This window comes from Talpa occidentalis, unplaced genomic scaffold, assembly GCF_014898055.3.
Source record: "Talpa occidentalis isolate TD23 unplaced genomic scaffold, MPIMG_talOcc4v2.1 talOcc4.5, whole genome shotgun sequence".
Taxonomy (NCBI): domain Eukaryota; kingdom Metazoa; phylum Chordata; class Mammalia; order Eulipotyphla; family Talpidae; genus Talpa; species Talpa occidentalis.
In genome coordinates, this window is record NW_023604861.1 from 95,300,853 (window position 1) to 95,317,725 (window position 16,873).

The following is a 16,873-nucleotide window of genomic DNA, read 5'->3' on the forward strand; positions in this document are numbered from 1 at the left end:
GAGCTTTTTGTTTATTGTGTAAAGGCAACACTGTGAAGCATTTTAAATATGCTGTGAGTCAACATTTCAACGCATTCTAACCAAATCATCTAGGGTTTGGACTAGGTGGGAAGGGGGGCACCAAAAACAAGAAAGGGGGCCTCCCTGGTGGCGCAAGGGGTAAGACGCAACCTATGAAGCTACCCAAAGCCACTGCAGCGTGCGTTCGATTCCTGGCTAGGGAGCTACCCACAAGGAGCAGCAGACCTCTCCTGACTCGCCCACTGCTCCCCTCAGCAGTGCATTTCAGTCACTCTGCCTGTTCTGTTACCTGCTCTGTCTCTGGTGAATCCTCACCCCCCACACCTCTGGCCTATACCCTAGTTCTTGGATGCATAAATAAATATTTAAAAAATTAAAAATAAAAACAAGAAATCCCTGATAAATCACAGAAAATGGTCAGGACTTGGGCTGGTGAGAAAGTTGAACAACAGTTGAAAAAGCAGCTAATTATAATTGCTTTTTGATGACTAGTTGCTTGTAATTTAAACACACTTAGCTTCAGGTTATTACAAAAGTTTGCTTTCCAATTTGATATAACATGCAAGTTATCTTTTTAATGCACATGTATGTTTTAGTTTGCAAACACACACATGCTTTGCACCACTACAAAACAGTCATATTACCTCAGGTGTAAACAGCTTATAATCTTCTGATTTTGCTGATCATCTCTTATGTCTAGTTTAAAAATAAAGCAAAATGTGCATATCCAAGCATAATCCCATCAGAACAAAAATAAATGAATGCTCAGTTTGTCTAGTAACTTATCTGAATATTACAGAATCAAACTTTTTAACATAATTTACAATCAAATTGCCGTTTGTTACAATATGACAAAACTTCACTGTTCTCAACAATATTTTAGGACAGAAGTTCATGATTCTCAACAATATTTTCGGTATACTGTCTGATAAACAGCGGTGAGTGCAGGCCTCCCTGGTGGTGCAAGGAGTTATAACAGCACAGCACTGTGAAGCTGTCTGCAGCTTCTGCAGCATGAGTTTGATCCCCAGCCAGCCAGGGAGCTACCCACATGGTGCAGCAGACCTCTCCTGTCTTGCCTGCTGCTCCCCTCAGCAGTGTATTTTGGTCAATCTGCCTGTTCTGTTCCCCGCTCTGTCTCTGGTGAATCCTCTTACTCCCGGCACCTCTGGCCTGTACCCCAGCTCTTGTATGAATAAATAAATCTTAAAAAAAAAAAAAAAAACCCAGCAGCAAGGGAATGTGGAGGTTGGGCAGTGTCATTTCCCTAATATCTGTCTGGGTGTTGCAGGAAAGAATCCAGTCTGAGTTTACTGGAAAGCAGATGGGTCACTGGTAGTAGTTACCCATCAAAAAACTCCATCACTGCTTCAGGTCATTCTCAAGCCCCTTATGTTAAATTTTGATTTTTCCTAACTTTTTTTTTCAGCTGGGAAACTTCTGAAAGGATAATGATGATGATGAAAGGAAAAAGGAGTTCTTTAGGGAGTGTCCTATGAAGAGTGTCCTTACCCCTGACAAGGTAGAGGCTGAGGGTAATCTGGGAAATGGAGGTGACTACTTCCCTGCTAGTAGTCACAATTCAAAAGAGGAACTTGTTTTAAAAGACTTAAGGCCAAAGAATACAGCTCCAAAAAGGAGACTTAATCAACCACAGTCAAGACTATAGGTTAGGAAAACAAACTTCCCTCACTTTAAGTCTCCAACCTCATCAAGGTAGGGAGTGTCCCCACTTTCCTGACGAGGATACTAATGTTTTGAGGACTAAGCTGCCTGCTCAAGTCTTGGAGTAGGTACCACAGAAGGTTTGGAAGTAAGGAGCAAGGTCTCTCTTTCTCTCTCTTTTTTAAAACAAATAATCTAATTTATATAAAATTAAATTCAAAGAAAATTTCAGATGAGTTACATCATACAATCCAATGCACAATTAGGATGTACACAATTGGGGAAGATGTAGGGAATAACTTACAGGATTTTGCAGCATGTATTTCTAACTATTAAAATGCTGTTATAGGGCCTCCCCGGTGGCGCAGCGGTTGAGCGCTGGGTTGCGAAGCTGCCCGCAGCCTCTGCAGTGCCCGTTCAATCCCCGGCTGCTCCCCGGCCACCGGAGGAGGGTCCCGCATGGCGCGCAGACCTCTCCTGCTGCCGCCCGCTGCTCCCCTCAGCAGTGTACTTCGGTCCTTCTGCCTGCTCTGCTCCCCGCTCTGGCTCTGGTGAATTCTCTCACCCTCCTGCGCTTCTGACTGTACCCAGTGCTTGTATAAATAAATAAATAAATAAATCTTAAAAAAAATAAAATAAATAAAATAAAGTAGATACACTAAAAAAAATAAAATAAAATAAAATGCTGTTATATTTGCTGTATTATTCCTAGGGGCCTTGTGATAACATGAATAAGAAACAATGATCCTTTTATCGCTCAGATAATAATTTGTATTAATTTACAGTAAATAGTATCTTCAGTTACTCATTTATATTGCTAACTCATTTAATGCCCAAGACAATCCTAAGAAGTAGGTGACATGACATTACCCACCTCATTTTACAGGAGGGGTATGAGAAACATAAAGTAATTGCCCCAAAGCTTCACACCTAGGCAACTGGGCTCTCTGCCCCAGTTCTACAGGCAAATGCACACTACTAATGGCAGCAACTGCTGCCACTATAACTAAGCTGTCCAGTTACTCAGTAGAAAATTCTTACCTCTGGTTTGCTAAGGCTGGATGAAACCAAGGACCCGGATCCAACATCCAAATCCCATTGTTTTTTACCATGGTTTTCAGGATCCAAGGCTGCAATTCGCCCATCTAAAGTGCTGATAATCACTAATGATCTGTGAATTTAAAAATAAGACAAAATTTAAAAGATATTTAAGATATTGATATTTATTTATACTCAAAAGAAACCAGTCCCTCCCCAGCTCTCTATTTGTAGGAGATAAAGGGATCCCATCTCCTCATAAAGCTTATCTGTTGGGCCGCCACTATCTGCAGACCTCCAGAACCATGGCACTATGCCTTTTCTCTGTTTATGTCACCTACAAAAAGCCCCAGACTCCTAAGTCACCCCCGCCCCATTCACACCCTAGAATCCCCATCTGGAGCTCAATGTTTCTCTTCTTCTACATTTCCCCAACTCCTGAGGCATACCCTCATTCTGCCCTGAATGTTCACTTATCTTTTTACTCTTAGTGACACAGACTCTCCCCAGGACAGTGACTCAGAAACAATGAGAATGTTTCTCTCTATAACCCTTAACCACAAGGCTCCACGATGGGGCCGGTGTACACCTTGCACCATGGTATTTCCAGAAAATTGCTTTTTCTTCTTTCTGAGAATCCTCAGCATCAGACTGTTTCATTCACTGTCCCTGCCTTTCCCCCCCACCCCTGCATGGCCCCTAGTTATTGTCTACTATCCATTGGGTCACTAAGCCCATACTGTGATGATTTCAGCTCCTGATGTACTCTCACTATTAACATATTCTCTGGGTTTTCACTATCTGGCTCCTTTACCTTAGCCAGTCCAGAGGTCAGCCCTCAGCCCTCGTCCACTACCCATCACAACTTCCCTGCCCCACTGAAATGTCCAGCACACAACCCCCAGTCAACCCCTCTGTCCAGTAAATTACACTCTACTTTCTTGACTCCAACAAACCTCCAACCCCACCAAAGCCTCTAAGGCATTGTTAACTCATTTTCCCCTCACTTTTTACACTGACCTTCACTAACACTATCCATCATCTCTTTCTTATTTAAATTCCATAGTCCTTCATTTTATACACTTCCTTTCTTACACCCTCAATCCACTCTCTCCTTCCTCACATCACTGGGGTAGAACTCCAACCTGTTAAACCCAACTTTCTGCCTTTTCTCATTTTTGCATCCGTGCTCTTGAAGGTGACTGGAGAAAAAAGATAACCACACTGAGTGGTCTCACTTCAATCATGCACACAAATTTCTATAGGGCTATAATGCTCAGTAATGATATCACATGTTCCTAATCTATCCACTCCCTCCACCGCCATTATAGGTTAACTATTTCATTTTTGTCCTCAAACTTCTAGCACTGGCTCTTGTGTCCCAACTGTGCTACCTATTTCACTGAGGAAACAGATAATCAAAACAGATGCCACTATCATATCTATTCATTGACCAGCAGGTGGGCCCAGGAACTCTCCCTTCCCCGGCTGTGACTGCAGATGAGCTGTCCATACCCCCACTCCCTGCCAGCACTTCTGCCTAGGCAACAGGTCTCTCCCTCATGTATCTCCCACTTGCTCTTGCATCCAGTGCTCCCTCTCTACCAGAGCATTCCCCTCAGTACTCAAACCTGTCATTATTTTCCCAGATTTAAACAGTACACCAGATTAAACAAAATGCACCACTCTCCCCCTTCTAGCTTCTTGCCCCACTTTGGAACAAATCCCTTAAAAGAATTGCAACATACTCTATGTCTCCCAATTTCCTTCTCCCCATTCTACCTTGAACTGTTTCTAATCAAGCTCTTGCCATTAATACTCCACTGAAAAGGTTCTTGCTCGAGCCACCAATGACCTTCACAATGAAAAGCTTGTGGGCAGGTCTTGGTTCATGTGACCATCTGGCAGCACCCGATGAGCTGCTTCTCTGGCCTCCAAGAAACACACTCTTCACACAGCTGCCAGGATATTGTGCTTTCCTGGTGTTTGGATTTCTTATTTTGGTGCTATTCTTTCTTGGCTTCATTTACTGGCTCCTTCTTATCTCTTAAAATTTTCTCTATCTACATGTATTTTTTTTTTTATGGTCTCTTCCAGAGTCATAGCTTAAAATAACATAGATATACTGACAACTCCCAAATTTATATCTCTGGTCCCAGACTTCTCCCCTGAACTCTGGACCTACACATCTAATCTGCCCGTCACATTTAGATTGTTTAATGGACTTCTCTAAGTTCACATATCCAAAATCAATACCCCCAGGCTGACTACCCCAATTTCTCAAACCATGCATGAATTTTCTTTTAGGGTCTATAGCCTGCAACATACACCCCTAAACATATAACAGGCTCTCAATAGGATTATGTTGAATGTAACATATAGTGATTCTAGTAATGTGTAATGCAAATTTTCAAGCACATGACAGTTATGTTCCTGGCTAGGAATACAAAATACAACTTTTATCTTTTCCATTTTACTTAGTGTACAATGTATACAAATTCAAAGTAAAACTACAAGCTGACCAAGACAAAACAGTTCATGTAAACTCATTTGAAACCTTTCTCAGAGAACCTGTTCATCAAATGAATACATTTATTAAGTGAATAAATAAAATTGTGAATTTAGTTGCCAATTTTGAACTTCTTAAAATACTAACTCAGAGTGTAATTTGTTAAATAAAAAATGTCACCACCCTACAAACTTGTAATTTTAGATAACATACCACAAAAAAAAGTGAACTATCTCCTGTCCATACATTATCTTGCTTTTTAAAGAGAACTATCAAAAGTTGGGGGAAGAGAAGGATATTACCAATAAGAAAATTATTTTATAATGAAATAATGAAATGCATAAAAATTCATACCTTAGGTGTGCAATTTTCAAGTAAAAGCAACAAAAAAACTAAGTTGGAGATCAAGGATTCAAGTTAGGTTTACTCTTTCCTAGTGCCATTATAGAAATGTCTAATTTTTGTGTTCAATAATCATTAATTACAAATAATGGTTGAATGAAAATCATTCTAATTGAAACAAAACCTAGCATAAACAAAGTGTTAAGCAGTGAAAGATTAAGGAGATCAGCAGTATACTTCAGATACTTTTTCTTTTCTAATTCATAACCAACATTGCTCATTTATCAACCTCAGCATTCTACTTATACAACAAAAAAACTACAATTTTTCTGAATATGTAGTTATTTGTACTCTGCACACACACACACACACATACACGAGAATAATGGCAAAAGTCTAGCTATCATCTTCAAAATAAAGAAAAATCCAACAATAAAATATATGTATATAAATATACATATATGTAAATAAAATATATGTATCTTATATGTATATAAGAACATTCTAATAAGTCATTTGGAATTTAACAGCTAATTTTTTTTACTGAAAACTTATATGGGGAATATTCACAAATTAAAAATTCTGCCTTTTTGATAAACAAGATACTGTTTATCAAATGAAAAGAAATACAAATATATAGGCAGGAACAATGAACATCGCTCAATTGCTTCTGATATTAATGTAACCTGTTTCTTTGATTTGAATGGGCCACCTTTAAATATTTTAAATCCCCTTATTGGGAATATCAGTAAATCCCCTAACCAATTCTGTCTGGTGTCAAATAAACATCCTTCATTCTCTTATCTGCTACAAACTAGCTATAATATTCACCAGGCTCCTTCCCCAGCATGCTGTGGGAAGGAGGTACCCCTTCTGCTGTGGGTGGAATTGAGCAGCTACCCTGTCTGTAACCGAGAGCTTCCAAACCTGTAACAGCTGTCTCTCCTGACCCCAGTTTTACATGTTCAGCAGGGCAGGTTTGTCATGGCTGCAATGCATTCAGAAAACTTCTCTCCCACATCTTTCTCCAGCCACCCTGCCACTTTAATCAGCTCTCAACTCTACCTTCCTTGTCACACTTTACATTTAGATAATTGTCTTGTGCTCATGATTCTCTTTCTGAAGCTTCTTTTAAATCTCTTCTTCATTACCATTGCTCTTATCCTAGAACAGACCCTCATTTCTCATCAGAACATTTCCAAAAGCCTTTTTGGCATTCTTTCTTGCCTTGGGTCTCTTTCCTCTAAGCTCTTTCAACAATTTTGTTTTTATAACAGAGTGTTGATAAACTTCTGAAGTTCCCTATGAGTAAGGCAACTGCGGTTAGTTTGACACATAAAACCTTTCACAAGCTGACACAAGCCACATCCCGCCTCTCACCCTATAAGCACATTTCTAACTTTTTAAAAAGTCTTCTTGTGAATTTATTTTTTGCCTTATATCTTAAATGATTTAATTTGACTAATAAACAATACTTCTAATGAATCCCCAAATCTTCAGAGGAAATAGTTATAAAGCAATCAAGATATGCACTATTTCCAGAAAGAAATAGCTAAAAATGACTATATTAAGTGATATAACTTAGTTCAAAGCCAAGACACTTGACTTTTTAGTCTTCTCACTGAATGTCCAACTTCCACTAGATTATTTTAAAATATGGACAATCTTATGGATCCCCACCAAATATCAAACTTGATACTAAAGGATAAGTCCAGAGATCCAGGTATCTACTCTCAATACCCAATAGTGTATAAGCCCTAAAAAAAAGATACAAATGCTTTTTGAATGAGTAACTCCTGTTAGTGCAGGCACTATTATTCACATAAGACAAAAACAAAAAAGAGGCTGAGAAAGTATGCAACGATGTTATTTGCCTAAGATCATGCACCAAATCAAAGGTTTTAGGCAGAATTCTGTAGTGTGAATTAAGGTTTTCTAATGTCATTCTGTTAACTGTAAGTTTGTATAAGTGGTAACTATTATAAGGCTATGATGTGAGGCTTTCATTTCTCCCACAAAGCTCATCATGATGTCATTTTATCCTGTTACTGCTGATTGTGTTCTCAACTGAGCAAAAGGGACCGCAAACCACTGTTAACTAATTTTTTTTTTTAAAGGTATGTTCTAACTTAAGAAACCCAGACTACTTATTTACAATTAAGATAATCACTCTAATAAGTATATGCTGGCTTCCTTTACATAGTACTTTTAAAGGAGACTTAGTGCCTATGTAAATTTCCCTTGTGAGAAAAAGGACATGACAGACCATTATATCAACTGAATAGTGTCTACATTAACAACTAGTTATTTGTAAATTTTGTGTCAAAAAAAAAAAAACAACTCCACACATTTCAAAATGTGGTTTGGTTAAATCTGTGTTTATGCTATAGTCAAAAAGCCTTTAGGAGATAAAGGACCTATACAAAGAAAACTATAAAACACTGTTAAAAGAAATAGAAGAAGACACAAAGAAATGGAGAGACATCCCCTGCTCGTGGATTGGAAGAATAAACATTATTAAAATGGCCATCCTTCCAAAAGCAATATACAGATTCAATGCTATTCCAATCAAAATTTCAATGTCATTCTTCAAAGAAATAGAACAATTATTGATGAAATTCATATGGAATCACAAAAAACCCCGAATAGCCAAAGCTCTCCTGAAAAAAAAAGAAGGGAATGGAGGCATTACACTCCCAGACTTCAAACTATACTACAAAGCCATAATCATCAAAACTGCATGGTATTGGAACAAGAACAGACATACAGACCAATGGAATCGAATAGAAAATCCAGAAATAAATCCACAGATTTATGGTCAACTAATCTTTGACAAAGGAGCAAAGACTATGCATTGGAGCAAAGAAAGTTTGTTCAATAAATGGTGCTGGGAAAACTGGGTCGCTACATGCAAAAGAATGAAGCTTGACCACTACCTCACACCATACACAAAAATCAACTCAAAATGGATTAAAGAACTAGACATAAGACCTGAAACCATAAAATATATAGAAGGAAATATAGGCGAAACACTACGTGATCTGCACATCAAAGACATCTTTACAGACACATCACCCAAAGCAGTGATAGTGAAGGCAAAGATAAACAGCTGGGACTACATCAAATTAAAGAGCTTCTGCACAGCAAAAGAGACAATAACAAAAACAAAGAGAAACCCCACCAACTGGGAGAACATTTTTGCACCCAACACTAATGATAAAGGACTGATCACAAAAATCTGCAAAGAGCTGATGAGACTCAGCAACAACAAAGAAAATAATCCAGTCAAAAAATGGGCAGAAGAGCTAAAAAGAAACTTCTCTGAAGAGGAAATGCAAATGGCCAACAGGCATATGAAAAAATGTTCAACATCACTTGCCATCAGGGAAATGCAAATCAAAACTACCATGAGATACCATCTTACACCAGTGAGAATGGCACATATTAAAAAAACTAGCAACAACAAATGCTGGCGAGGGTGTGGAGAAAAAGGAACTCTTCTGCACTGTTGGTGGGAGTGCAAACTGGTCCAACCACTGTGGAGAGCTGTGTGGAGATTTTTGGACCTACTAAACATAGAGCTTCCATATGATCCAGCAATTCCACTCCTAGGTATTTACCCAAAGGACACAGAAACATCAATTCCAAAGAACACCTGCACCCCTATGTTTATAGCAGCACTGTTTACAATAGCTAAGCTTTGGAAACAACCCAAATGCCCAAAAATAGATGACTGGATCAAGAAGATGTGGTACATATATACCATGGAATATTACTCAGCATTCAAAAAAGATAAACACATGCAATTTGCAGCAACATGGATGGCGCTGGAAGGGATCATGCTCAGCGAAATAAGCCAAAAAGAAAAAGAAAAATACCGGATGGTCTCACTCATAGCAGGAATCTAGAAAACTTAAATAAGGGACCAGGAAAATGAATAACTATAAGAAAGTGAAAATCAAAATCAACAAAAAACTATGAACCAGAGACACTTTTAGGGGGCGGGGGCGGGAGGGGAGGGATTGGGGTCAGAATGGGGGGGCTGCAATTGTATGGGGAATATAACAATAAAATTTATAAAAAAAAAAAAAAAAAGCCTTTAGCTAAACATATACTCTCATTCAAGAAAGTCAATATTCTCATTTAAAAACAAACTAGGACTAATTGGAATTTACTTTTTAGTTCTCACCTACTAAGTAAATCTTCAAATAAAGCCACCTTTATTTAAACATATGACAAGACTAGCCATGCCCCACATCAAAATAAATATGTCTATAGTAAGTATACTTTATAACTTTTCTATCTGAGCTAAGCCTTAAAGAAATAAAATCTAAGTGTTTAATGTTATAGACAAGATGAAAATCACAGACATCCTCTTTCCAATAGATTAAAACATTATTCGAAATACTTATCCTACTTTACTCTAGGAAATATTTTTAATGAAAACAGTTATTTACAAATAGAACCAGGTGAAAAAATTATTTCAATCCCCCTTCTCACATTTAGTTCTGAGACTTAGAATTTCTCCTCTTTGTATTTTAAAACATGTTTAATAAAAAAATGTTCAGGTAGCTCCTCTCTTACAAAAAAAGGAAAAATGCAGAAGGAATTCTCAGGGAGTCTTTAGAGAATGAAGAACCATGCAGAAGCTAGAGCTCACAGCAAGTGACGAGGACAGGTCTCTTCTGCAAAATGCTAGGGCTGGAAAGTGCCAGTTCAAATCAAGAACACAGTCCCCTCAATCCTATCACAATATCACATTTAGAGTCCAGGTGTCGATTAAGGTAAAACACCACCGTAGATAGGAAGGATAGCCCATTTCTCGCCCAATGTATGTTTATGGCTTATAATTTGCCTTGAAATTTATTCATAAGTTCTTTAAATCTGACTTTTGGTTAACTTTAAAAGTCTCAGATGAGAAAGTCAGCAATGTTGGAACCAGATGACCAAGTTCCTTTCAACAATGTATTCAGAGATTCTATAATTCAATGATTGTAATAGTGTTTTTTCGTTTTTAAAAGCATGATTATGAATCTGAAAACTGAAGGGAACAGGATTTCTATACCACTGATTCACAGATGAGTTTGAGAGAGGAGAGAGAGGGGAAATGCAACAATAAAATCAGACATTTGCAAAGTATTTTCATACTATCGCACTAAATCAAAAAATTCAGCCTGTAAATATACAAACAAAAGCACCACCACTGATTAATGTCATATTTAGTAATACTTTTGTGCAAAGGAAAAGGGAAGAAATACTTTACATGTTAGTGTGATCTTTAAAATAAAACTATTCTTTACAACTTATGAGGTTGTCAGATGTTCTCAATATGAAGATGTCCATCCCATCCCAAGAACGCCAAGTAAAACTACAATTTGCTATTTGTGTAAGAGTCAGAAAACTGGTAATTCAGAAATTATGCCAACATGCATGAAATTTAAGTGAGATTGCATATTTCTTGCAGCTTTCTGCAGTAACCATTCCATTTAAATTTCAACTAAATGTAATGTTTAACAAAAGAACCACTGACAACAAGACTGCTACCAGAAAAACAAGTTTATTTTAGCTACTTTTTAAAGAAAATCGTTTGTTCATTCACTCATTCACATGCTTGAAATGCAGAATAAGCATTTAGAATGAAACCAATGAAAATTCCATCAAGAGGGAAAAAAACTAAGTGAACCCATGAAAGTCACATTGCTTCTTAAGCATCAAAAGATATGCAAAAACAGACCTTAATTTCCCACCTCCCTCTTTTTAAGTTTTGCAAGTACCAAGTTCTTCACAGCTGTTTGTAATAAACGCTTGGTTAATTCAAATCTGGTCCCCTAATTCTCCTCCTTGAAACAAACAGGATATTAGCCTGTTATTATGGAACTAATATTTTGTGTTTTTTTTTAACCTTTTTTAAGAGCACTTTGAAAAAACTTTTATAAACTTTGCATACACATACACACCTTGCTGTCTCTATCAATTTACTTATTCAAAGTTTCACAAACTTTCATACTATCTTAAGAGAGCAGGTAAAATTTCTCTATTTTTACTTGTCTTGTTTCTGCTTGCCAGGTAGAACCTGTCCAACTACCCTTACCTCCACCTCTACTCCTTTCCTTTTCAACCTATCTCAATTAAGGCCCCCTCAACTAAGTATATAAGTCCTGGGTCCTAACATTTGCCTCCATCAGGTTTAGCAGTGAGGAAGACAAGAGAAGAGCTGAAAAGGATGAATCCTTAACCTCTTGTCATCTGACTACTCATGAGCGCTTTACTTGAATCTTTTGTGTGCTCATCACCAAATCCCTCATTCTTCCCTACATCTCCAAGCTAGTCAGCTATGTTTCTGTCTCTTCTGCTGGTTCATCTTCTTCTCTAAAATATAAGGCATTTCCTAAGGTTTTATCATGAGCATCCTCTTGCTTACAGCTTCAGCTATTTATCCTGACTTCTGAATCGTCATTTCTACCTACCTACCAAAAGTCTCCCTCTACACGCCCTATACACTTCCAAGTCATCATATCTAACCCCAAGTCCTCTACCTTTCCTTCCCTGCTCCCCTACACTTCCCAATTTTCTCATGTGTGTGACCTCACCTTCTAGCCACCCAGTCTCAGTCTTTGGGGGAGTGCTGAGGAAGAGTCAATTTACTTTCCAGGGACCAAGAGTCTGCCTCAAAACTCTCCCTTTTGGTCTATATTCACCTCTTATTTGCACTGTAACACTTCCCTTTGGTAGTTTTACCTTGAGTTTTTAGTATACAGTCCTGAAAAAGAAGTATTCCTTAAGCACAATCTTTAATCAGACCTGGCACACAAGACTCTAACCTAATGGCTCTCAAAAAGTAATACAGAAGGGTATCACATGGTGATCATGCTAAAACGTAGATCTTCATTCAGTGGGTCTGCAGTGCTGCCTGACTCTGGATTTCTAACATGTTCCAGATGGTGGCAATCCTACAGAATGTAAGGAATATGTATATAACATGGCAAACCTATTCTTCTAGCCCCATCTTCTACTCCTCCCCGCTCAGCACACACATATATGTCTACATCTCATACACACAGGACATGTGTGCACACATGCATGTGTGCATGCATAGATGTATGAAGTAAAACATTTCCTAAATATCATTTACAGCTTCTGTACCTTTTCCTGTCTCCTAAAGTTCAGTGTCTGCCCATCACAATGCTACTCACTTCTTGGGAACCAACTAATTCTGCCACAGTCTCTCATCTTTTTGTCTACCTACCCCCATTACCCCCTCCCTCACTGAATACTACAAAAACTTTGGGACACCAGTGACATTTAATTTGCACCACTTTGGCTCTGTAATGTCATTATGGGTTTCCTCATTTAATCCTCACTGCTAGACTATCTGCTACTCCTGAAGGACAGGGTCTGTATGTAACCTGTAACCACAGGGCTTCCTGGACAGGTGTAAGTGCTATTAAGTACCTGCTGCAGGTGGATTTGTATTCTCAGAAAAACGAAACATCTTACTCAGAGTAGATGCTTCCAGAGAAAAAAAGCTAAACAAAAACACTCTTCCAGAAATATTAGTTCATTAGCAAAACCAATGAAAATGGGATCAAATATTTGCTACTGAGGGAAAAAAAACTACATATAAACATTCATTCAAATGGTGCCTAGAGGGTTTTAGTACTTAATCCTACTTATAATAGCTCCAGGTATTGAGATCAAAGTCCTGATATTTAATTGAAAATTAAATCAAATCTGTTAAGCTCCAGTAATTAACTACATTATAACTTTACAATGCTTTCTGATCCAGATTCCCGTCCTCCTGGTTTAATTTGCTTAATGATCCTTATCACTCCATTTGTTAATGGGACGTCACCACTTTCTACCCGGGTGCACTAACATTAACCACCTGTAAAATACTCAACGTTAAAATGCCTCAATTTGCGTCCAGACTTTGAAAAACATTAAAAACACATCTCTTTAAATGATATTTTTAAGGAGGTTAAACAACCAAGACAAACCTATATTAAAAGTTCTTACAATAAACCTTCTATAGATCAAACAGCTGTCATTATTCAAGAACTTATTCACGTTTCTTAAACTCCAGTGTGCTCGAGAACTGTCTGGCGTGCGTGTTAAAACTGCAGATTTCAGCTTCTTACCAAAGGTCTGATTCAGTACAACCCGAGCGGGACCTAGAAACTGGACAGTTAACACGCATCCCCACGTGATTCTGATGCTGGGATCCCGCAGATCTCAATTTGAGAACTACTGATCTCCACCCGGTCTGCGACACGACAGGGCTGTGCGTAAGGGAAATGCAGAAATCTTTGCAAAGTCATTTCCCCAAACAGCTGTCACAACAGTCCAGGCACAGGGTGACTCACGAGAGAAAAAAGACGGGGCTCGGAAAGTTCCTCGGGGCACGAAGAAAGCCGAAAGAAAGAAGAGGGAGAGGGATGCTCCCCTCGCATCCCCACACACCTTGCAGGATGCTCCCCGCGCCCGGAGCCCACACCTGGCGCCCGGGAGCGCCCCGAAGGTGGCCCGCGCGCGCCCCACCAGCTGCCCGCCAGCGAGAGGCCGCAGCCGGGAAGGACTCGGGCCCGGGCCCCGCGGCTCGCGGGCGGACACAAGCCGCCCCCCAGGCTCCGCGTCCCCGCGACCAGCCCGCGCCCCTCACCTGCCGCGTGGCCGCAGCTCGGCCTCGTCGTCGGGTTCCGGCTCCCGCGGCTCCGGCTCGCCCGCGGCGGCCGGCAGCGCCTCGGCGTCCTCCACCGTCACCTCGGCGGCGGTCACGACCCCGGCCGCCGGCACCCGCGCGGCCGAGGTGGGGGCGGCCGCAGCCCCCAGGCCGAACGCCGCCGCGGGGAGCTCCGAGGGGCGCCTCGCGGCCGCGGTCCCCGCCGCGAGCCCCAGCAGCAGCTGCAGCAGCAGCGCCCGCGCGAGCGACCCCGGGCGGGTGGCGCGCTCCATCAGCGGCCCGCCCGGCGCGCCGGCATGAGGTGCAGCGGCCCGCGCCCGCCTCTCCCACTGCCCCGAGCCCCGCACTGGTCCAGAAGGCGCTACGGACCCCGCCGCCGCCCAGACGGCCCGGACAGCCAGCCGCGGTTCCCCGGCCACGTCTCAGCCCGGCCTCCGCAGCCGCCACCTGAGTGACAGGCTCGCTCGGACATCGCCCATTGAGCAAACTTTCCGTGCGCTTACTCCCGGATTGGCTGCCGCCCCCGCCACTCCCCGGGCCTGCCTCGTCCCGTTGGAGGAGGCGGGCTTTCCCCGGTTGTCAACATCAGGTCTGCCAATCAAATCGTAGTGTCGCCTCCCGAGGCCCGGCCCTCTTCCGGACGCGATCACCAATGGGAAATCGTCCTCCCTTCAGCGTTCTTCGCTGATTGGTGAGCTCCGTCGTTCCGGGAATACCTTTGCTCGAAGATGATTGGCCATAGTGGTGGTTGGCCCCGCCTCTCAGAGCGAGGCGCTAGCGAAAACTTGAAGAGCATTGGTGAAGGCGGATGCCTCTCAAAGATCGGCGAGGACTTTTTCTTGATTGGTTGGAAGCGGCACTTAATACGTGGCCGATTCTGACTGTAGAGAGGACAGTCCCTAGTGGAAGCGGGAGTGGGAGGTGAGTCCCTGGTGGCGGGGAGGCGACCGGCTTAAAGGAGCTGGGGAAGTTTGAGAGGCCAGAAGGGAAGCGGGAGACATGTGGCCGCGCAAGATGTGGGACTCTGGAAGGGGAAGGGGGAAGGCGGGCTCCAGAGAGCCGGCAGGGCGCGTGGCTGCGCGGAGCCCAGACTGGCTTGTTACAGCGCCCGGCACCTGCAGAGAATCCCCGTGCCCGACACGCCCCCCTCCTGGTGAGGATGGGAGGGAACCCACACCCCCTGCACTTACGTCATTCCTCTAAGGTCACAGAGCTGTTTACAGCACCGTGCCTTTAATCCAAGCCCCCTGCCCATGGTCTACTCCACTACGGGGCGTTCCCATAAAAGGTTAACATTGTTTGGTTCCCCTATATTCCTGCTGTAAATGAAACCATCCGATATTTTTCTTTTTCCTTCTGGCTTATTTCACTGAGCATAATTCCTTCTAGTCTCATCCATGTTGCTGCAAATGGCATGAGTTTATCTTTTTTGATTGCTGAGTAATATTCCACTGTGTATATATAACACATCTTCTTGATCCAGTCATCTATTTTTGGGCATTTGGGTTGTTTCCAGATTTTACCTATTGTAAATAGTGCTGCAGTAAACATAGGGGTAAGTACAGATGCTCTTTTGAATCACTGTTTTTGTGTCCTTTGGGTAAGATCCCTAGGAGTGGAATTGCGGAGTCTGTATGGTAGCTCCATTTGTAGTAGACTGAGGAACCGCCAGACATCAGTGTAAGAATATAATAACAGTACAAAACACAACAAGGCAAAAACGGACAATTATAAATTATAATAACAATTATATAATTATAAATCGAAGACATACTGCAAGGGAGGAGGAGGGAGAGGGATCAGGGGGAGGGAGGGAGGAGCCAGGGGACTGAGGTGATAGTGCACAGGTGCATTGGTGAGGGAAGCTCTGTGGGGACTGTATCTGAGGGGGTGGGGGAGGGAAGCAAATATTGTTTAAAAATGAACAATGATGAAAAAAATTAATAAAAAATAATTAAAAAAAATAAAAGGTTAAAACTGCAAAATACCAAACTGGAAAAGATTCAAACGTTTCTCTAAGGCATTGGAACTTTTCACACAGGAGTTAAGCACACTCTGAAGATTTTTGAGCAGAAGAGTGAGCTGATAAAAGAGTTGTGGTTTGGAAAGATGTATCTGTTGGAAGTGTATTCATCAAAGATGAGAGGGCTAAATGCCCCAACAACAAGCATAACAAACACCCATTTCTCCCTCCTCTGCCACGATATTTCTTTGCTCCTCAGCACAGCAAAACTCTGCAGTGTTCTGAGCAACTTATCTAATTCCTCTTCTTAAACACACTACAGTCAGGCTTTCATGCCCAAAACTGCTATGGCTGGAGCAGCAGATACAGTCTACACTTTATCAGCTGTATTTAATTCAGTAACACAGTCTATCCTGTATAAAACATTATTCACTGGTTTCCCTGCTTCCCAATATGCCATAACGCTTATGAGGGCCTCATTTGATTGCACTTGCCTCTTTAAAGGCTCTATTTCCAAATGCAATTACATTCTGAGGTGCAAAGAAATGTATAGACTTTACCATATGGATTTGACCAATAAGTCAGTCTATTCCAAAGAGGTTCCACTTTACAACCCACCAGTTGCATAGGAGAATTAGTTGTCCCCTATCCTCAC

General features: G+C 41.2%; 1 protein-coding gene across 3 annotated transcripts in view; it reads right to left on the reverse strand.

The window, feature by feature from the left end:
• The window catches only part of EIF2AK3 (eukaryotic translation initiation factor 2 alpha kinase 3), a 63,760-nt gene extending 48,933 nt beyond the window's left edge, over positions 1 to 14,827 (reverse strand). Inside the window, exons 1-2 of one of the 3 annotated variants that reach the window (XM_037527789.1) lie at positions 14,235 to 14,827; positions 2,728 to 2,857 (exon numbers count right to left, since the gene is read on the reverse strand). In XM_037527789.1, the coding sequence (XP_037383686.1) occupies positions 2,728 to 2,857; positions 14,235 to 14,527 (423 nt within the window). In that variant the 5' untranslated portion in view covers positions 14,528 to 14,827. The other 2 variants (XM_037527790.2, XM_037527791.1) reach the window with 2 other exon arrangements.
• Positions 14,828 to 16,873: the final 2,046 nt, after the last annotated feature.